The sequence below is a fragment of the Eurosta solidaginis genome, chromosome 1 (genome assembly GCF_040869045.1).
Source record: "Eurosta solidaginis isolate ZX-2024a chromosome 1, ASM4086904v1, whole genome shotgun sequence".
Classification (NCBI taxonomy): domain Eukaryota; kingdom Metazoa; phylum Arthropoda; class Insecta; order Diptera; family Tephritidae; genus Eurosta; species Eurosta solidaginis.
Genome location: NC_090319.1, coordinates 211,930,627 through 211,953,729, shown reverse-complemented (window position 1 = coordinate 211,953,729; position 23,103 = coordinate 211,930,627). Strand labels below are relative to the sequence as shown.

The 23,103-nt window shown below is 41.4% G+C and overlaps 1 protein-coding gene across 12 annotated transcripts in view; it reads right to left on the bottom strand.

Annotated features, from left to right (window-relative positions):
* scro (scarecrow) overlaps positions 1–23,103 on the bottom strand; it is a 1,102,402-nt gene that overhangs the window by 342,138 nt on the left and 737,161 nt on the right. For 11 of the 12 annotated variants that reach the window (XM_067760130.1, XM_067760134.1, XM_067760129.1 and 8 more), the window contains one exon: positions 18,070–18,165. The exons of the other annotated variant lie outside the window; for it this stretch is intronic. In XM_067760130.1, the coding sequence (XP_067616231.1) occupies positions 18,070–18,165 (96 nt within the window). The remainder of the gene's footprint in view (positions 1–18,069; positions 18,166–23,103) is intronic. 12 annotated transcript variants of the gene reach the window in all.

Below are 23,103 nucleotides of genomic sequence, written 5' to 3'. Positions count from 1 at the left end.
TTTAGTGATTCGAACTTAGCAGAAGGTTGCAAATAAGAGGAATTGCAGTAAAGTCGTTACAATTGGTGTCAGAAGAGGAATTATTGAATAAATTCCGAAGATTGGGAATAAAACTTGGACATGGCAAAGTTGGGAGAATTGAGGATCCAGCAACTGAAACAGGAGTTGGAGAACCGTAGATTGAATACAGCCGTCAATAAGATCGAACTTCAAGCACGGCTACGAAAGGTAACGGAGTCGCAAGGAATTGATGTGGACGAGGTTGTCTTTTATCCTGATGACGAGACAACAACAACAACAACAAAAATTGAAGAGAAAAACGAAATATCGCAGACAGTTACGAGCACAGACTTGAACATGAATTTGGCGGCAATATCTGCACAAACATCGACAGTAACATCAATGTCGTCGCAAATGTCAGAAATGTCGACACAGACTACATCCAAGATGGAAACTCAGCTGGAATCGCAGGAGAACCGTATAACAGCGAGGATTGAAGTACAAGAGGCACTAATATCCGAAATGTCGGCGCAAATTTCAGGACAGATATCATCGCAGATCTCTGCTCAACTGGAAGAGCAAAAAGGACGTATTTCCTCGAAGTTGAGGCGTAAGATACAAAAATTTTACAGTTTGAGGAAAAATCGAGGCCGAGGTGGATGCTTTGAGATGACGTATCGAGCAGTTGCAACTAAATCGCCCAGCAGCTTCAACGAATAATCCAAAGGTAAAAACACCATCCTTTGACGGTTCTGTTCCTTTCCAGCCCTTTAAGCTACAATTTGAGAAGACCGCAACAGTGAACAACTGGAATGCTGAAGACAAAGTTGCTGTACTCTTCGTAGCATTGAAAGGACCAGCTGCCGAGATCTTGCATACTATTCCAGAGTACGAACGGGACAGTTATGACGCATTGATGGCTGCTGTAGAACGAATGTACGGAAGCGAACACAGGAAACATATATATCAAATAGAATTGCAAAACCGTTACCAAAAAGCTAATGAGACCTTGCAAGAGTTTGTTTCGGATGTTGAAAGGTTGGCTCATTTGGCAAATGCGGATGCACCAGTAGAGTACACAGAGAGGTTAAAAATCCAGAGTTTTATAAGTGGCATACGGGACGTAGAAACGAAGCGAGCGACATATGCAAACCCAAAACCCACATTCGCAGAAACGGTCTCCCATGCACTGACTCAAGAAACAGCGTCGCTTCTGAGTAAGCCCGCATACAAAGCTCATCGCGTGGAAGGTGAAAGGCCAGACTGGGTAGACACAATTTTGGAAGCAGTAAAGGGTACGCAGCAGAAGAAAAATGATGCAGTCAAATGCTTTAAGTGTGGAAAGCCAGGGCATCCAAGACCAATCAATCGTTAAACTAAAGCGAGTCAGCCGCAAGCGGCGACAGCTGGCTCCCTCAATTGAATGTCCCATAATGTCTATCTCACAAATTGGAAGAAGGTCAAACAATCTTACTGTCGGAGGACATGTGGATGGAAAGAACGTTTACTGACTGTAGATACGGGTGCATCTCATTCCATCATTCGAGTAGATTTAGTCAACCAGAAGATAAGACCATTGCATGGAGCAAGATTGCGTACAGCCACTGGAGAAGACAACCACTAGGAGAAGTAGCATGTGAAGTCGCAATTGGGAACGTCACGGTAGTACACAGTTTTATAGTTGCAGAGATTGTTGATGAAATCATAATTGTAGTGGACCTTTTAATCGACCAGTGCATCAAGATCGACATGCAAAGCAAGACGATGCGATATAAAAACATGGATGTACCACTTAATTTCGGCTACGAGAGAGGCTACAGCAGTAAACGAGTCCTGGTGGAAGAGAGTTAGCAAATACCACCAAAATCAGAAGCAGTCATCTGGGCAAAGGTTGATGGAGATTGTGGGACAAACAAATTGTGGGTTGTCGACATATGCAAACCCAAAACCCACATTCGCAGAAACGGTCTCCCATGCACTGACTCAAGAAACAGCGTCGATTCTGAGTAAGCCCGCATACAAAGCTCATCGCGTGGAAGGTGAAAGGCCAGACTGGGTAGACACAATTTTTGCAGCAGTAAAGGGTACGCAGCAGAAGAAAAATGATGCAGTCAAATGCTTTAAGTGTGGAAAGCCAGGGCATCCAAAACCAATCAATCGTTAAACTAAAGCGAGTCAGCCGCAAGGGACGACAGCTGGCTCCCTCAATTGAATGCCCCATAATGTCTATCTCACAAATTGGAAGAAGGTCAAACACTCTTACTGTCGGAGGACATGTGGATGGAAAGAACGTTTACTGACTGTAGATACGGGTGCATCTCATTCCATCTTTCGAGTAGATTTAGTCAACCAGAAGAAAAGACCATTGCATGGAGCAAGATTGCGTACAGCCACTGGAGAAGACAGCCACTGGAGAAGACAGCCACTAGGAGAAGTAGCATGTGAAGTCGCAATTGGGAAGCAGCAAACAAATCAGCACCGAACATATTTTTAGGAAAAACACTGGCTATGACAAAACAAAATGGACGTATTCCGGTAAGAGTACTCAATGAGTTCAAGTCACCACTCAAACTGACCAAAGGAAGATTCCAAGAGGCTGAAGTAGTTATTAACTGTGAACAGTTCCAGGAACACGTGTTATCTAGTAATACTGATCTTTCAAATGACATCACGGAATGGACGGAGGGGCTAGATGAAGATTATCAGAGTAAGGCAAAGCAACTGCTCCTAAAGTTCGCAAATATATTTGACCAGGATGGTTCCAAACCAGGACGCACCAATGTTGTGAAACATCAAATTGACACTGGGGACGCGAGGCCGATACGTCAAGCTCCTCGTAGTGTTCCTTTGGCAAAACCGGAAGTTGCGAGTCAAATCGAACAAGAAATGAGCGACAGCGGCGTCATCGAACCACCAGCTAGTACGTGGAGCTCACCTGTGGTACTTGTGAAGAAGAAGGATGGAAAAATGAGGTTTTGCGTGGACTACCGCAAGTTGAACGACGTCACAAAAAAGGATAGCTACCCATTGCCAAGAATTGACAACACTCTGGACTCGCTCTCTTGTACGAAATGGTTTTCCACACTGGACTTGAAAAGTGGCTACTGGCAAGTGGAGGTGAAGGAGGAAGAGAAAGAAAAAACAGCCTTCAGTGTCGGAGATGGTCTTTGGCAATTTACAGTAACGCCTTTAGGACTTTGTAATGCACCAACTACTTTTGAGAGACTCATGGATCAGGTGTTGAAAGGACTGCATTGGAAAACATGCTTGGTATACCTGGACGACATCACCGTATTGGGCAAGAACTTCGATGAACATCTTAAAAACTTGGAGGAAGTTTTCCAGAGAATAGCTGGCGCTGGTCTCAAACTAAGTCCCAAAAAGTGTGCGCTGTTTAAAAAGGAAGTAAATTATTTGGGTCAAAAGGTAACGACAGAAGGTATCCGTACAGCGAATGAAAAGATAGAGGCAGTAAAGGATTGGCCAAGACCACAGACCTTGCATGAATTAAGAAGTTTCCTTGGGCTGTGCACATATTACCGCCGATTTGTACCAAACTTTTCCAGCGTAGCCCATAGCCTCCCTGAGCTTACAAGAAAAAATAAAGCTTTTGAATGGAAGAAGGAGCAAGAAGTGGCTTTCCAAACATTTAAAGAGCGTTTACGCACTGCCCCAATGTTGGCATATCCGATTCCAGGAGCAACCTTTATTCTAGATACAGATGCGAGTGGATATGCTATAGGAGGCGTTTTATCACAACTGGTCGATGGACAGGAGAAGGTAGTTGCATACTACAGCCGTTCGATTGGAAAACCAGAGGAACTATTGTGTTACACGGAGAGAGCTGTTGGCATTGGTAGAGTGCATTAAACATTTTCACAAATACCTCTACGGCCAGCGATTCCGCGCAGACAGATCACGCAGCGTTGAAATGGCTTCTGCAGTTTCGTAATCCAGAAGGACAATTGGCACGGTGGATCGAGCGACTACAAAGCTATGACTTTTCCATTGAGCATCGGAAAGGTAGTACCCATGGGAATGCCGATGCAATGTCACGAAGACCATGTAGTTTGGAATGGAAGCACTGTTAAAGGCCGAGGCTAAAAAAGACATTATAAATGTCCGGATAATGACCATAACGTGTGCAGATGAATGGGACAAGGAACAATTAAGGAAGTATCAGCTAGAAGATACAGATCTGTCACATGTCAAGGGCTCGAACGAAACAAAAGACCAAATAGAGAGGAGATGTCAGCAGAGAGTCCCACTGCGAAGTCATATTAAACACAGTGGCACAGTTTAGAATTGATATCCGGTTGCCTGCATCGAGTATGGGAGAGTCAGGATGGTCAATGCAAGAAGAAACTGATAGTTGTTCCCAGAGAGAGGATTCCTGACGTGCTCAACGAGCTGCATAATGGTCCAAGCGGAGGACATCTTGGATTCACGAAGACGCTCGAGAAGATTAAACAGAGATTCTATTGGGTTGGTTGCCGTCAGTCGGTCACTGAATGGATTGCGAACTGCGAGGTTTGCAGCAGAGCGAAAGGGCCCAAAACCCGAAGTCATGGCCAGATGAAGAAATATAACTCAGGTGCACCATTTGAAAGGATCAAATATGTATTGGTGGTTATGGTTTATTTCAGCAAATGGCCAGAGGTATACCCAATCCCAAATCAAGAAGCGGAAGCAGTAGCAGAAGGGTTTATAAACAATTGGGTTGCAAGGTATGGTGTACCAATGGAGTTACATTCTGACCAACGCAGGAATTTCGAATCAGCTGTGTTCCAGGAAATGTGTAAATCATTGGGCATTCGAAAAACATGGAGAACTGCATTGCATCCTCAATCCGATGGTATGGTGGAACGTTTCAATAGAACCTTGGAGGAGTATTTAAGGAAAGTAGTAGACAAGTACCATAAGGAGTGGGATATCCGCATACCATTATTCTTGATGGCTTACCGATCAGCAGTGCATGAGACAACGGGCCAAACCACTGCAAAAGTAATTTTTGGCAATGACCTTCGACTGCCAGTTGATTTGAAGTTTGGGATAGATGCCGATGCGGAGAGAAATGTCAAGAAATCCACTGGTGTCTTGGAAGAAGAGCTGAGAGAGATACACGATCTGGTAAGGCAACGAGCAAAGATTATGAGTGACAAGATGAAAGCGGGGTACGATAAAGCAATTAATTCGGAAGGGTTTCAGGAAGGAGATTTGGTGCTGTTATACAACCCACAGCGAAAAAAGGGTTTGTCCCCGAAATTGCAGTGCAATTGGGAAGGCCCATACAAAGTTGTAAAACGGATCAACGATGTAGTGTACCGCATCCAAACCATTGGCAAACCACGAACCAAAATGAAAGTGGTTCATTTGGAAAGGCTGGCAGCGTTTAGATCGAGAGATTTGTCTGATCGGGACGATCAGGCTTAGGTGGAGGGCAGTGTTACGAATACTAAGGGGTATTGCCATCTCTAAGCCGATGCTAAGCAGTGATTGTACGCACATCAATAGTTCAATCATTATGTCTACACATATGTACGTACAGGCAGCGGAGAAGCAACGCACAAACACATGCAGATATTTTATGTGAGATATGCAATTATAATTGTGGAAGTGTCGCTCACAAACACACGCGCATATGAGAGCTATATACGTTCATCTGTAGTTATAATTATAGCAGATATCCAACTAGTGGATTCCAGAACAGAAGCGCCTAGAAGATGCAACCAGGAAATCAAAGAGTATAAAAGGCATCAACAGTAGAGGCGCTACAATCAGTTTCGATTAAGCACGCTATCTGTCGAGCAATAGAAATGTTATTTTGAAAGTACTTGAATAAAGACCATTTTGCATTATTAAATATTGGAGTTATTTATTCAACAGTTTAGTGATTAGAACTTAGCAGAAGGTTGCAAATAAGAGGATTTGCAGTAAATTCGTTACAATATAATAGTAATATATAATAGTTTATTTATTTATTGTTAATTTTGATTTTTATAAGTGTTTTGCCCTACCTGAATTTATAGTGTCAAAATCGTCATAATGTACGGATTCTGTTTCTTCACGTTCATAGACATGTCCGGACTTGTCTGAAAATGATGATACGGATGCGGATTTTTCCTCCTCTTGCTCCCTAATAGCATCATCCACGTTCGTGTAATTTTTTTCTTTTCAAACGCACCACGAATCGATCCATAACATTTTTTCTCTCACTCCTCACTTCAACATTTTTTAAATTTTCGTTATTCATCTTTTTTTTAAATTTTCGGTTATCACAATCCGAGCGCAATCACCATGATTTGTCGGCAAAGATTTTCGAGTCACTTGCACATTCACAGCAGACGACAGCGAAATCACAATTCCCGTATTTACATACACATAACTGTTACATGCAGGGTTTAAAAAACTACAGTCGAAGTAGTAAAAGTCACTAAAATTTCGGTTTTCATTGATTTTGCTCTTCGTTAACTTTAAATGAACACTTGCTTGTGCTTGTGCTTCTGAGAAACACAACAGTAGGGCTGATCACATTCAACACGGCGTCTACAGACCACAACCACAATAAAGCATAGCTTGACGACAACCGTAGCCAAGCATAGTCTTGATTACTATGAAAGCGGCAGCCACCAATATAATTTACAGCAAACAGTAGCGAAATATTTAGAAAAAAATATTAATTATGTTTAAAAAATGTCCAAAAGAATGATTTTTGCTTTTGTTATGTGTTATTTATTTCTATTTTAGTATTTATGGACAAAATTAGAAGGACGCCACTCACTGTCGCTTCCCAAAAATAGAATTAGGTTTAATCTGGCTACAACGGCTTTCGTGGTTGATTGTCGTGCTGCTCTGTGTCACCGAAAATAACGACGCTCATAAGAACATGTGTAAAAATAATAGGGGGACTCATGTAACCGTATAAATGCCTTATAAAGTGTGTAAACGTATAAATTTATCTAGTGCGTAAACGAGCTGTCAAATTTTGTATGAAAAATCATTTACACAATTTGTATAAATTTACGCACACATTTCATTGTGTAAACGCGGTAAACTCAAAGGAATGCAACCTTGCAGACATTACAGCAGGCATTTTCATCAGAAATCTCCAATATCAGCAAGTAAATGCGTTTTAGTTTAGATTTGTCACTTAATCTTGGCATTTTTTAATTTGTATAACAATCAAAAAAATTTTGTTCGGCAATAATACAGCTGATAAACAATCAAGTTTATCAAGAGTATTACTAGGTGCGTTCATATAACAGCGTGTGTAAATGGATATAATTTTACACCTTATAAGTTTATATGCTTTCATGAGTCCCCCTAATATGACAGATGTGGCGGCTACACCGCCGTCGTGAATGTAGTCAGCCCTAGTCGTAGTTCTAGTACGAGCTAACTCCGATAAGCGAAAAAAAACGAAATGCCAAAGACAGTCGTTCCTTCTTGTATTTGACTTTTGACTTTACTTCGGCTTTCGTCACTGCCCATAGTGCAAGTAAAATCAATGGTGTTGATTAAAAAGCAAGAGTCAGAAAAGCAACAGTCGCTATAAGCAGTAAAATCAAAAGTCATATACAAAAAGGCACGAATGTCTTTGGCATTTTGTTTTTCTTCGCTTATCGGGTTTAGCTCAGGCTAGAACTGCGACTATTGTGCTTCCTAAAAGCGCAAGCACTAGCAAAATCAAATAAAGTGGCAGAAATAGCAGCTTTTAAACACTGGTTACATGTAGTAGAATACAAGTGTGTGTAGCAGAGAAAATAAACCAACTTCGAAATTTGCTCAAGCGGAGCGCATACACAGGGCGCTCTTTCACGTGGAAAATTTTGAAAAATGTTGTCAAATCCCGGGTGGTTAAAATAACCACTAGAAAATTTCCGAGCGGGTAGTACTACCTACCATATCCATATTATCTGCCGGGCCTGCTCATGAAGAGCAAAAGCCCATACTACAACCACAGGTATTGCCAGTGATATTCTTGATAGATTTTCCAACCTACCTAAAGCTTTGAGAGTGATTACATATATATTCCGGTCCTTTCATAGAACAAATCTGAAAACAAAAGCCTCATTTAAGCCAACTTCTTGCTCAATTGCAGCGGACGAAGTTGAGTTAACGATTTCTCGCTTAATAATCATTGCACAGAGGCAATACTATGATTCGAAAATCATGAAACTCAAGGGAGGAGAACCCATAGATTCAAAGAGTGAAATTCTTTCCCTCAATCCCTTTTTTGATAAAGATGAGGTTTTGCGTATAAAGTGGCATCTCAAGAATTACCATTCAACCAAAGTTGTCCCATCATTCCATCAATCCATATAATTGTAGGTTATCGCGTCTGATAGTGCAATTTGTCCATGATATATCACTTCATGGTGAAAACCAACTAATGTTGCGACTTATCGGAACGCAATATTGGATTCCAAAGTGTAAAAGCAATTATAAGGCCCATTATTCATAACCGTAAGATCTGCCCTATTTATAGGAAACTGTCACAAACGCAACTTATGGGGGCACTACCGAAGGAGAGAACTACCTCTCCGCGAGCATTTACCAACACAGGGGTGGATTTCACAGGACCATTTGACATAAAAAGTTATCGCGATCGTGACTGCCGTATTTCGCCAAAGCTTCAAGAGCACTTAAAATGGTGGACGCGCGTGATAAAACTTTATCAAAGCATGCACACCATTTACTTCAATGGCACTTCATACCGCCATCTGAGCCGTATATTTCCGTTCTCTGGGAAGGGGGCGTTAAGAGCTTTACAACACATTATAAAAAGGAAACATTCTAGGAGAAATATACTTTTGAGGAATTTAGCACGCTCTTATGTCAAATAGAGTCGTGTCGCAAATCGCGACCTTTAAGCCCTGCTTCAAATCAACCTTCTGATTTAGAACCGCTTACTTCTGGTCATTTCTTAGTAGGAGGACATCTATTAGCCCTACTATAATTATATATGAATGAAATCTACTTCTATTGTAATCGGTGGCAGAAACGGAAGGCTCTTCACCAGAAGTTTTGCCGAAGATGGAAAACCGAGCATCTAGCTGAACTGAGCAAAGGAATAAATGAAAGCACCCTCACGTTAATATGAAAATTGGAGATTTTGTCGTCACCAAAAAGGATAACTTGCCACCTAACGAATGGTGGTAGAGCAGTCACGTTTCACCCCGGTTCCGATAACCGCGTTCGCTTTGTAGACCTTGTTACAGAAAATGGTCAAATTACACGATCATTAGTCCAGTTGTTACTACTACCAACAGATCCCCCTGAAAATCATTAACCTACTTCCAGGGAAACCAGATCTAGCAAATGCCCTATCAAACCAAACAATAGTTAGGAAAAACTAGAATAAAAATTCCAGCAAAATTAAAATAAATTACGTTTAGCACTCACCTTCAAGATGCACGTTTTTGTTGCTGTTGGGGCTCCTACGCTGCCACTCTTGTTTTGCAATGCAGGCAGTTGTGGGATTGTTTTTTTTTTCCAAACTGAATCTCGGCCTTTTAATCCGGAAAAAAAATGGTTATTGACAGTACTCCAATTAAACACTGTTATTTGAGCTGCAAATAAAATCGAATTTCTGCAATCGAAAGCTTTTCACGCTTGCATATCCTTCTCAACTTATTGAAATACAATTTTAACATTCAATAAAGTTAATTAAAACTTCAAAACCAATACCGAAAAGGATAAATACGAAATTCGATTTTATATTGCCACACTCTAATAGGATTACACAATTTATAAACGCACATTAAAAAGTAAAAAATCGCATTTTCACTTTTCTTAAAATTTTTCGAAATTTGAATAAAAAATTATTCACCACTTAATTTTCGTAATTATTAGTGCTTTTGATTAACATTCTTAGGTCAAACCCTTATTTTCACTGAACGATAATTTTTTTTCCCGAGCATTTTTTTTTTGAAAAGCACCATCCCACCCTAATTTTCACATTCAATGTGTAAATTTATTTACACAATTGAACTATTATACCGCAAAGCCAATACACTTCGGTGTATATTTTTTTTTGTTCGTAACTTGTCACTTACCGGCACTTTGTTTTGATTTTCTTTTCGCCACTATCTCACAAAAGCAGTTCATGAATGGGCGGCCATCATGAAAGTAGGGCTGGTACATTTTTCACATTCGATAAATGCACCAAAGTATCGAGGGTTGTTCACACTAACTGCAAGATCACACTACCGACATGAAATGTGTCGAAGAGGTGTACGCCAGCTATATTAGCCGTATTAGAGGCAATATTAAAGAAAACAAGTAAGGAAGGCTAAGTTCGGGTGTAACCGAACATTACATACTCAGTTGAGAGCTCGTAGTAAAATGAACCTAGGGTAACCCTGGAATGTGTTTGTATGACATGTGTATCAATTGGAAGGTATTAAAGAGTATTTTAAGAGGGAGCGGGCCGTAGTTCTATAGGTGGACACCATTTAGGGATATCGCCATAAAGGTGTATCAGGGTTGACTCTAGAATTTGTTTGTCCGATATGGGTATCAAATGAAAGTGTTAATGAGTATTTTAAAAGGGAGTGGGCCTAAGTTCTATAGGTGGACGCCTTTTCGAGATATCGCCATAAAGGTGCACCGGGGTGACTCTAGAATTCGTTTGTACGATATGGCTATAAAATGAAAGGTGTTAGTGAGTATTTTAAAAGGGCGTGGGCCTTAGTTCTATAGGTGGACGCCTTTTCGAGATATCGCCATAAAGGTGGACCAGGGGTGACTCTAGAATTTGTTTGTACGATATTCCTATCAAATGAAAGGTGTTAATGAGTATTTTAAAAGGGCGTGGGCCTTAGTTCTATAGGTGGACGCCTTTTCGAGATATCGCCATAAAGGTGGACCAGGGGTGACTCTAGAATTTGTTTGTACGATATGGGTATCAAATGAAAGGTGTTAATGAGTATTTTAAAAGAGAGTGGGCCTTAGTTCTATATGTGGACGCCTATTCGAGATATCGCCATAAAGATGGACCAGGGGTGACTCTAGAATTTTTGTGTACGATATGGGTATCAAATGAAAGGTGTTGATGAGTATTTTATAAGGGAGTGGGCCTTAAATCTATAAGTAGACGCCTTTTCGAGATATCGCCATAAACGTGGACCAGGGGTGACTCTAGAATGCGTTTGTACAATATGGGTATCAAACGAAAGGTGTTGATGAGTATTTTAAAAGGGAGTGGGCCTTAGTTCTATAGATGGACGCCTTTTCGGAATATCGTTATAAAGGTGGACCAGGGGTGACTCTAGAATGCTTTTGTACAATATGGGTATCAAACGAAAGGACGCCTTTTCGGGATATCAACATAAACGTGGACCAGGTGTGACTCTAGAGTTCGTTTGTACAATATGGATATCAAATGAAAAGTGTTAATGAGTATTTTAAAAGGGAGTAGGCCTTAGTTCTATAGGTGGACACCTTTTCGATATATCGCCATAAAGATGGACCAGGGGTGACTCTAGAATTTTTTTGTACGATATGGGTATCAAATGAAAGGTGTTAATGAGTACTTTAAAAGGGAGTGGGCCTTAAATCTATAAGTGGACGCCTTTTCGAGATATCGCCATAAACGTGGACCAGGGGTGACTCCAGAATGTGCTTGTACAATATGGGTATCAAACGAAAGGTGTTTATGAGTATTTTAAAACGGAGTGGGCCTTAGTTCTATGGGTGGACGCCTTTTCGAGATATCACCATAAAGGTGGACCAGGGCTGACTCTAGAATTTGTTTTTACGATATGGGTATCAAACGAAAGGTGATAATGAGTATTTTAAAAGAAGGTGGGCCTTAGTTCTATAGGTGGACGCCTTGTCGAGATATCGCCATAAAGGTGAACCACGGTTACTCTGTAATGTGTTTGTACGATATGGGTATCAAATTAAAGGTATTAATGAGGGTTTTAAAAAGGGGTGGTGGTAGTTGTGTATGTGAAGGCATTTTCGAGATATCGACCAAAATGTGGACCAGGGTGACCCAGAACCTCATCTTTCGGGTACCGCTAATTTATTTATATATGTAATACCACGAAGAGTTATCCTTCCAAGATTCCAAGGGCTTTTGATTTCGCCCTGCAAAACTTTTTCATTTTCTTCTACTTAATATGGTAGGTGTCACACCCATTTTACAAAGTTTTTTTCTAAAGTTATATTTTGCGTCAATAGACCAATCCAACTACCATGTTTCATACCTTTTTTCGTATTTGGTATATTATTTTGGAATTTTTTTCATTTTCAGTAGTTTTCGATATCGAAAAAGTGGGCGTGGTCATAGTCAGATTTCGGCCATTTTTTACACCAGTATAAAGTGAGTTCAGATAAGTACGTGTACTGAGTTTAGTATAGATATATCGATTTTTGATGAAGTTATCGTGTTAACGGCCGAGCGGAAGGACAGACGGTGGACTGTGTATAAAAACTGGGCGTGGCTTCAACCGATTTCGCCCTTTTTCACAGAAAACAGTTATCGTCCTAGAATGTAAGCCTCTACCAAATTTCACAAGGATTGGTAATGTTTTGTTCGACATATGGCATTAAAAGTATCCTAGACAAAATAAATGAAAAATAGCGGAGCCACGCCCATTTTGAAATTTTCTTTTATTTTTGTATTTTGTTGCACCATATCATTACTGGAGTTGAAAGTTGTCATAATTTACTTATATACTGTAAATATATTAACTTTTCTTTTAAAATTTTACTTTAAAAATTTTTATTTTCAAAAAGTGGGCGCGGTCGTTCTGCGATTTTGCTAATTTTTATTAAGCGTACATATAGTAATAAGAGTAACGTTCCTGCCAAATTTCGTCATGATATCTTCAACTAATGCCAAATTACAGCTTGCAAAACTTCTAAATTACCTTCTTTTAAAAGTAGGCGGTCCCACGCCCATTTTAATAGTTTTCTATTCTGCGTCATAAGTTCAACTCACCTACCAAGTTTCATCGATTTATCCGTATTTGGTAATGAATTATCGTACTTTTTCGATTTTTCGAAATTTTCGATTTCGAAAATGTGGGCGTGGTTATATTCCGATATCGTTCATTTTAAATAGCCATCTGAGATGAGTGCCCAGGAACCGACGTACCCAATTTCATCAAGATAACTCAAAATTTACTTAAGTTATCGTGTTAACGGACGGACGGACGGACATGGCTTAATCGAATTTTTTTTCGATACTGATGATTTTGATATATGGAAGTCTATATATATCTCGATTCCTTTATACCTGTACAACCAACCGTTATCCAATCAAAGTTAATATACTCTGTGAGCTCTGCTCAACTGAGTATAATTAAGGGGGGAGGAGACTAAATTCTTCAGATTACCGAAAAATAGCTCTCACGCGATTTTAGTAGTAATGCTGAAGGTTTAGTTTGCTTATTTTACAAAAATGCTTCTGTATTTTCTTTCGGTATAGAAGATCTAAGAAAGAAATATAATTTCTTGACCTCAATTAACTTAAAAGTTTCGATTCCTGGGTAAAATCATAAACTTGTCACCCAGAAATATCATAGTTTCCAGCAGCTGTAATATAAACCGCTAAACAAATTCAGGTCCTCATTGAAAATATGTTAAAATATTGCTCGCCAGCATATATACATGACATTTTCCATCCAATGATTATAACTTCTAAGGGGAAAAATGTCATTACAGCAAAATGATCCGCTTCTCGGCTATGTGAAAACGCATTGAGTTAGGATGCTAGTACAGCCTTAAATGTAAATTTTGTGGACGGTATAATCCGATTCGGCTTTGCCCAATCTTTCGACCGAAGAAACCGGAGAACTGTTTACGGGCGGTGCGCATTCATCCCTACTGCACCAATTGCCTGGCAGGTACTCATCGGTCTGATTATTGCACGAATGATGGAAGATGTCGTGTCATACACTTCTACATATCGACACATCAGTCGATCAGGCGGCAGTCAAACGGCTGCTTAGACCATTGTTTCGACATGAAAAAAGGAAACAAAATGCGATACAATCACTTAAGCCCTATCACCACCAGCATGCTCATATAAATCGCAACAACCAACATAAGCACCAGAGGAGACTGGAACCCTATGCTTTGCAGCCTCTGGCTCAAAGTAATTTTCGATCCGGTGTTCAGCAACCTGCTGTGTTTCTGAGAATCCAAGTCACCACAGCTTTCGCGCCGACCGCGGTCATTAAAGTCGAAAAGGGTTGTTGGATTAAAATTCGAGGCAACTAAGGGCAAACGAGCACAATCACAACCCACGCTATAGTTCTGCGGAACTTTTGTAAGCGCTCACCGGCTCACAAGATTGACAGTGCAATCGTGAGAGCGTACTCCAATCTAAAGCTTGCCGACGCGCATTTTTATAATCCTGCCCTGGTACTTCTGTACTAGGAGCAGACTTGTTCCCTCAGATATACAGGGCACTATCCCAGAAGGCACAATTGGTCCACTACTGGCCCAAGATACCATATTTGGGTTTATCCTATCAGGGCTTTGTTAATTATTATACCTATATATTAAAATTGTTAAACCTTTATAACCAAATTATGAATTGTTCAACTTTACACAATTTGTTGAATTTTTACATGCATATTTATACGCTAACCAAATGAATTTATAATACAATAAGTGCAACTAAAACTTTGAATACGCGTATATAACTTTTATTTCTAAAATTGTTCCTACAGGAGAAGACTACCAACTTGTAACCCTGAATCTTGGTGGCTGCCTGCTGTTCTTCTATCTACTGCTTATCGCAAGGGCGCCGGCATGTTTATGCCCACGGTCCAAAACATAAATATTTTGAGTAGCCCTAGTATGCGAGACATTATGTTAACATCAACTGTTTCACTATTTTTGTCAAACTGTTAACTACAAGAGTGGAAAGATCTTACCGTTTTCAAGGGTTGGCGAAATTCTTGAAAACGGTGGCTCTCCCATTTCTTTTGCGATCATCGAAGGACAAACAGCACACTGCAGCAACAACGATTACTTACTTACTTAATTGGCGCTTAACCGTCTAAACGATTATGGCCGTCCAACAAGGCGCGCCAGTCGCTCCTTCGCTCCGCCAACCGGCGCCAATTGGTCACACGAAGGGAGTTTAAATCGCTTTCCACCTGGTCCTTCCAACAGAGTGGGGGCCGCCCTCTACCTCTGCTTCCATAGGCGAGTTCCGATAGAAACACTTTCTTGGCCGGAGCGTCATCTTTCATTCGCATAATATGGCCTAGCCAGCGTAGCCGCTGCGTTTTAATTCGCTGGACTATGTTGATGTCTGCGTATAGCTCGTACAGCTCATCGTTAAAACTTCTTCGGTACTCGCCATCGCCAACGCGTAGAGGTCCATAAATCTTTCGAAGAACTTTTCTCTCAAACACTCCCAAAGCCGTTTCATCTGCTGTTGTCATGGTCCATGCTTCTGCCCCATATAGCAGGACGGGTACGATAAGTGACTTGTCGAGTATGGTTTTCTTTCGCCGAGAGAGGACTTTAGTTTTCAATTGCCTACCTAGTCCAAAGTAGCATTTATTGGCAAGATTGGTTCTTCGCTGGATTTCAGTGCTGATGTTGTTGCTAGTGTTGATGCTGGTTCCCAAATAAACGAAGTCTTTTACTATTTCAAAATTATGCCTGCCAACAGTAGCGTGGTTGCCAAGGCGCATATGCGCTGACTCTTTGCTCGATGACAGCAGGTACTTCGTTTTGTCCTCATTCACCATCAAACCCATCTTTACCGATTCTTTTTCCAGTTTGGAGTAAGCAGAATTAACAGCGCGGGTGTTTAGGCCGATGATATCAATGTCATCAGCATATGCCAGTAATTGCACGCTTTTATAGTATATTGTTCCAGTGCGGTTAAGTTCTGCAGGTAGTATAATTTTCTCCAGCATCAAATTAAAGAAATCGCACGATAGGGGGTCACCCTGTCTGAAGCCTCGTTTAGTTTCGAACGGCTGGGAGAGGTCCTTCCCAATTCTGACTGAGCTGATGGTGTTGCTCTACGTCATTTTGCACAGCCGTATAAGTTTTGCGGGGAAACCAAATTCAGACATAGCGGCATATAGGCAGCTCCTTTTCGTGCTGTCGAAGGCGGCTTTAAAGTCGATGAAGAGGTGATGTGTGTCGCATTGTGAAAATCTGGTCGATGGCAGATTTACCAGGTCCAATCAGCCGGTTCGCGGTGGGCTTCAACCTTTCGCACAATACACTTGAAAGGACCTTATATGCGATATTAAGAAGGCTGATTCTACGATAGTTGGTGCATTTTGCAGTATCCCCCTTCTTGTGGACTGGGCAAAGAACACTTAGATTCCACCCGTCGGGCATGCTTTCGTCCGCCCATATTTTGCTAAGAAGCTGCTGCATGCGCCTTACCAACTCCTCGCCGCCGAACTTGTATAGCTCCGCAGGCAATACATCAGCGCCCACGGCCTTGTTGTTTTTTAATATGGTTATTGCTATTCTAACTTCGTCATAATCGGGCGGGGGGATATATATTCCATCATCATCGATTGCGGGATCGGGTTCTTCATCTCTGCGTGGTGAATTGCTGCCTCCATTTGGGAGAGCAGAGAAGTATTCCCTCCATAATCTAAACACTCTCTGGACATCAGTTACAAGGTCGCCGTTTTCATTCCTACAGGAGTTTGCCCCGGTCTTAAAACCTTCCGTCTGTCGCCGTATTTTTTGGTAGAATTTTCGGGCGTTATTCCTGGTGGCTAGCAGCTCAAGCTCCTCGCACTCCCGCCTTTCTGCTTCTGCTTCTTTCTTCCTGAGAAGGCGTCTCGCTTCCCTTTTCAACTCACGATAGCGTTCACACACTCCTCTTGTCGCGCTCGCTTTTAACGTAGCCCTGTAGGCAGCGTTTTTTCTTTCGGTTGCAACGCGGCATTCTGCATCGTACCAGTTGTTTTTTCGTGACCGCCGGTAACCAATATTTTCCTCGGCGGCAGTACGAAGTGCTTTGGAGATATGCTCCCACTGCTCCTGTATTCCTTCAGGATGAGTTGTGCTCTCAGAGAGCAGGTGTGACAGTCGAGTTGCGAAATCATTGGCAGTCTGTTGTGATTGAAGCTTTTCGACGTCTAGCTTTCCTTGTGTTTTTTGTTCCTTGGCAACAACGATTGACGTAAGTAATATTAACCTGAAATTAAATATACCTACATTACTATACATATATACATACCCACATATATAACTAACACATTACAATATCGTATTGTAATTAACCAAATAATATTTGCTAATTCCCTTATTAAATATTATAACGTGAAATCTAATACCGCCTCTTCGATTTTTATTTATCTCGTCGGACGAGCCCAAATGTCTCCTGCTCGACAGTAACCCTTCCTATCAATCCAGGATCCAATTTAACCATACAAAAAATATGGTGTTGTTTATAATTAATTGCGGACACCGCGGTGTGACGGTAGCGTGCTCCGCCTACCACACCGAAGATCCTGGGTTCACGCCCCGGGCAAAGCAACATCAAAATTTTAGAAATAAGGTTTTTCAATTAGAAGAAAATTTTTCTAAGCAGGGTCGCCCCTCGACAGTGTTTGGCAAGCACTCCGAGTGTATTTCTGCCATGAAAAGCTCTCAGTAAAAACTCATCTGCCTTGCAGATGCCGTTCGGAGTCCGCATAAAACAAGTAGGTCCCGTCCCGCCAATTTGTAGGGAAAATCAAGAGGAGCAGGACGCAGATTGGAAGAGAAGCTCGGCCTAAAATCCCTTCGGAGGTTATCGCACCTTACATTTATTTATTTTTATGTATAATTAATTGTAGGTATCCTTTCCTATCAATCCAGTATGCAATGTAACCAAACAAATAATATGGTCTTGTTTATAATTAGGTAGCCCTTACTAGCGATTTCGCTTATCGAACACACTTCAACGAAATGAAATTTTTGTAACTGAAATAATCTTGGTATATATTAATTGGATTTGGCCCTTTTTTCATGAGTTTTTGTCCCTTAACAAAAAATTGTGCAATAATCTTGCCACAATTTGTGGATAGCGAACTGGCAGCTAAGCTTCTATAAACGTGACATATTATATATTACCTGAGTCGGTGTCAAATGTATGAGGCTGGCTAGGTGTTCCCTTTCAGGCGCAGATAGGTACCTTTGCTGCTTAAATCTTCTCTCTAATTCGTACACCTTAAATTAAAAAAACGGTTTATCTATATAGAAATGATATTAGATTTTAGAACACGTTACATATGTTATGAAGTAATAATTATTGTTGTGCGGAATCCGGCGTATGCTGCCCATTTCAGATATCCAATAACCCGCCCGAACACTTGCCAATATCCGGCCGGATTTCGGATATTTCTTAAAACGTGCTTTATTCAAAATTATTTCATTCTCGTTTGTGTTAAAAAAAATGCAAATTTTAAAATAAAACATTCTGATATTGTGCATAGAAAAAGATGCTTTCCATTTTATTTTTATTTTCAATCAAATTTGGGCGTTCTTCATCGCCATATACTGATATGAAAAATTAGAAGTCCACATAAAAAACATAAAAATCTGGATATGTTCAAAAACAATTAAGAAACTTTACGTAATTACTGCCCCAATTTAAGAGCTAGAGGCCTCAAATTTCAACAAATGCTTACGTATATAGCATATATTGTTGTCTGAAAAAATCGTAGAGATCGGTGGTACATATAGTATATATATGGTGGTATATATATAGTATATATATGGTGGTATATATTATATATATATATATATATTCGCAACTTCAGCCCCATTTTAACAGCTAGAGACTTCAAATTTCACCAAATACCTACGTATATAGCATATATGTTGTCTGAAAAAATCTTAGAGATCGGTGATATATATAGTATATATCTCATACTACGGATTGTTCAGATAAGAAACTTTTCGCAAAATCAACCCCATTTTAACAGCTAAAAGCTTCAAATTTCACCAAATGCTTGCGTATATAGCATATATTGTTGTCTGAAAAAATCATAGAGATCGGTGGTATATATAGTTATATCTCATAAAACCGATTGTTCAGATAAGAAGGTTTTCGCAATTTCTGCCCCATTTGAAGATCGGTGGTATATATATAGTATATATATATATATATTCGCAATTTCAGCCTCATTTTGACAGCTAGAAGTTCCAAATTTCGCCAAATGCTTACGTGTATAGCGTATTTTGTTGTTTGAAAAAATCATAGAGAGCGGTGGTATATATAGTATACAGGGTTGAGTCATTTTGAAATGAAACAAATCAAAATAAAAAATAAAAAATTATTCATCATTTTAAATTTTTTGATTGATGAATAAAAAGTTATTTTTTATGCAAGCATTTCTTGAATAATGAATAACATTTTCTCGTTATTCAAAATATTCTAATTGATGATAAACGCCCATTCTTATTTTTGCAAATTTTGAATAAAAAGTTGAGTTATTATTCATTATTTACAAAATATGAAATAACAATAAAATTTTAGTTTTTATTCAGTTATTCAAAAATAAAAAAATAAACCACCGAGATGCCCTCAAAATATACCCATATGCGCAACCAGTTCGCGTGTAGTTCTGAAGCTTCTTAGGGTAATATTGAGATGATTTTGGGGAGTATTCGCGGGGTTTTTTGGGGGCCGTTTGGGTGTAATTTCTGGGACACTTTGGCATGGTTTAGGGGAGTACCTCGGGGTCCCCCCGGGGTCATTCCGTGACCTTTTTGGGACTCCCTCGGGGTCATTTGGGGGTCATTCCGGGATGATTTTGGGGACTCCCTCGGGGTAATTTCGGAATGGTTTTGGGGAGTCCCTAGGGGTCATTTCGGGGTCATTTGGGGGTCATTTCGGGATGGTTTTGGGGACTCACTCGGGGTCATTTGGGGTCATTCCGTGACCTTTTTGGGACTCCCTCGGGGTCATTTCGGGGTCATTTCGGGATGGTTTTGGGGAGTCCCTAGGGGTCATTTCGGGATGGTTTTGGGGACTCACTCGGGGTCATTTGGGGGTCATTCCGCGACCTTTTTGGGACTCCCTCGGGGTCATTTCGGGATGGTTTTGGGGACTCCCTCAGGGTCATTTGGGGGTCATTCGTGGGTCATTCCGGGATCTTTTTGGGGACTCCCTCGGGGTCATTTGGGGGTCCTCCCGGGGTCATTCCGGCATCTTTTTGGGGACTCTCTCGGTGTCATTTTGGGATGGTTTTGGGGAATCCCTCCGGGTCATTTGGGGATGGTTTTGGGGACACCCTCGGGGTCATTTTTGATACTTTCGGGATCAGTTCGGAACCCTTCCGGGATCCTGGAATCCACACGAAATTAATATGGACCCTTTTTATTTGCAGTAATTTTATATATACATACAAACATATGTACATACATATATACTTTTTTCAAATCAAATAAAATTTTTTTTTTACCTATGAGATGTACAGGTTTTTAACCTTGATTATACACTCAAAAACTACATATTTCAATGTTAAAAGTATGCTACTAAAGAGTATTGAACTACATATATACATATATCGAAGCCCGAATGGAATATCACCCAATCTCGGCTGCCGATTTGAATGCGCCACATCCCAGAAAACTTTTAAAACAAGGAACTTTTTTCCAATAATGTAATGACCCCGAGGGAGTCCCCAAAACCATCCCGAAATGACCCCGAAATAACCCCGAGGGAGTCCCCGAAAAGATCCCGGAATGACCCACGAATGACCCCGAGGGAGTCCCCAAAACCATCCCGAAATGACCCCCAAATTACCCCTAGGGACTCCCCAAAACCATCCCGAAATGACCCCCAAATGACACCGAAATGACCCCGAGGGAGTCCCCAAAACCATCCCGAAATGACCCCGAGGGAGTCCCCAAAAAGATCCCGGAATGACCCCGAGAGAGTCCCAAAAAAGATCCCGAAATGACCCCCAAATGACCCCGAGGGAGTCCCCGAAAAGATCCCGGAATGACCCACGAATGACCCCGAGGGAGTCCCCAAAACCATCCCGAAATGACCCCCAAATTACCCCGAAATGACCCCTAGGGGCTCCCCAAAACCATCCCGAAATGACCCCCAAATGACCCCGAGGGAGTCCCCAAAAAGATCCCGGAATGACCCACGAATGACCCCCAAATGACCCCGAGGGAGTCCCCAAAACCATTCCGAAATGACCCCGAGGGAGTCCCAAAAAGGTCGCGGTATGACCCCCAAATGACCCCGAGTGAGTTCCCAAAACCATCCCGAATTTACCCCTAGGGACTCCCCAAAACCATCCCGAAATTACCCCCAAATGACCCCGAGGGAGTCCCCAAAATCATCCCGGAATGACCCCCAAATGACCCCGAGGGAGTCCCCAAAAAGATCCCGGAATGACCCACGAATGACCCCCAAATGACCCCGAGGGAGTCCCCAAAACCATCCCGAAATGACCCCGAAATGACCCCGAGGGAGTCCCAAAAAGGTCACGGAATGACCCCCAAATGACCCCGAGTGAGTCCCCAAAACCATCCCGAAATGACCCCCAAATGACCCCGAAATGACCCCTAGGGACTCCCCAAAACCATTCCGAAATGACCCCGAGGGAGTCCCCAAAATCATCCCGGAATGACCCCTAAATGACCCCGAGGGAGTCCCCAAAAAGATCCCGGAATGACCCACGAATGACCCCAAATGACCCCGAGGGAGTCCCAAAAAGGTCACGGAATGACCCCCAAATGACCCCGAGTGAGTCCCCAAAACCATCCCGAAATGACCCCCAAATGACCCAGAAATGACCCCAAGGGACTCCCCAAAACCATCCCGAAATGACCCCCAAATGACCCCGAGGGAGTCCCCAAAATCATCCCGGAATGACCCCCAAATGACCCCGAGGGAGTCCCCAAAAAGATCCCGGAATGACCTACGAATGACCCCCAAATGACCCCGAGGGAGTCCCCAAAACCATGCAAAAAATAACCCCCTAATGACCCCGAAATGACGGCGAGGGAGTCCCCAAAACCATCTCGAAATGACCCCGAGAGAGTCCCAAAAAGGTCACGGAATAACCCCCAAATGACCCCGAGTGAGTCCCCAAAACCATCCCGAAATGTCCCCCAAATGACCCCGAAATGACCCCTAGGGACTACCCAAAACCATCCCGAAATTACCCCGAAATGACCCCGAGGGAGTCCCCAAAATCATCCCGGAATGACCCCCCAAATGACCCCGAGGGAGTCCCCAAAAAGATCCCGGAATTACCCCAAATGACCCCGAGTGAGTCCCCAAAACCATCCCGAAATGACCCCCTAATGACTCCGAAATGACCCCTAGGGACTCCCCAAAACCATCCCGAAATGACCCCCAAATGACCCCGAGGGAGTCCCAAAAAGGTCACGGAATGACCCCGGGAGGACCCCGAGGTACTCCCCTAAACCATGCCAAAGTGTCCCAGAAATTACACCCAAACGGCCCCCAAAAAAACCCGCGAATACTCCCCAAAATCATCTCAATATTACCCTAAGAAGCTTCAGAACTACACGCGAACTGATTGCGCATATGGGTATATTTTGAGGGCATCTCGATGGTTTATTTTATTATTTTTGAATAACTGAATAAAAACTAAAATTTTATTGTTATTCCATATTTTGTAAATAATGAATAATAACTCAACTCTTTATTCAAAATTTGCAAAAATAAGAATGGTCGTTTATCATCAATTAGAATATTTTGAATAACGAGAAAATGTTATTCATTATTCAAGAAATGCTTGAATAAAAAATAACATGTTATTCATCACTCAAGTTTTCTTGAATAATGAATAAAAATTTATTTTTTATTTTTTCGTCAATGGTTATTCAAATTTGTTGATAACGCCCATCCCTGATGTTATGTATATATCCCATACAACCGATTGTTCAGATAAGAAACATTTCGCAATTTCTGCCGCATTTTAACAGCTAGAAGCTTCAAATTTCACCAAATGCTTACGTATATAGCACATATTGTTGTCTGAAAAAATCATAGAAATCGGTGGTATATACATATATTATATACCCCATATAAACTGTCATTTTGACCCCCTTAAAATTTCATCAAATTTCATCAAATACAGCGCCGTGAGGCTTGTTAGCAAAGTGTCGGGT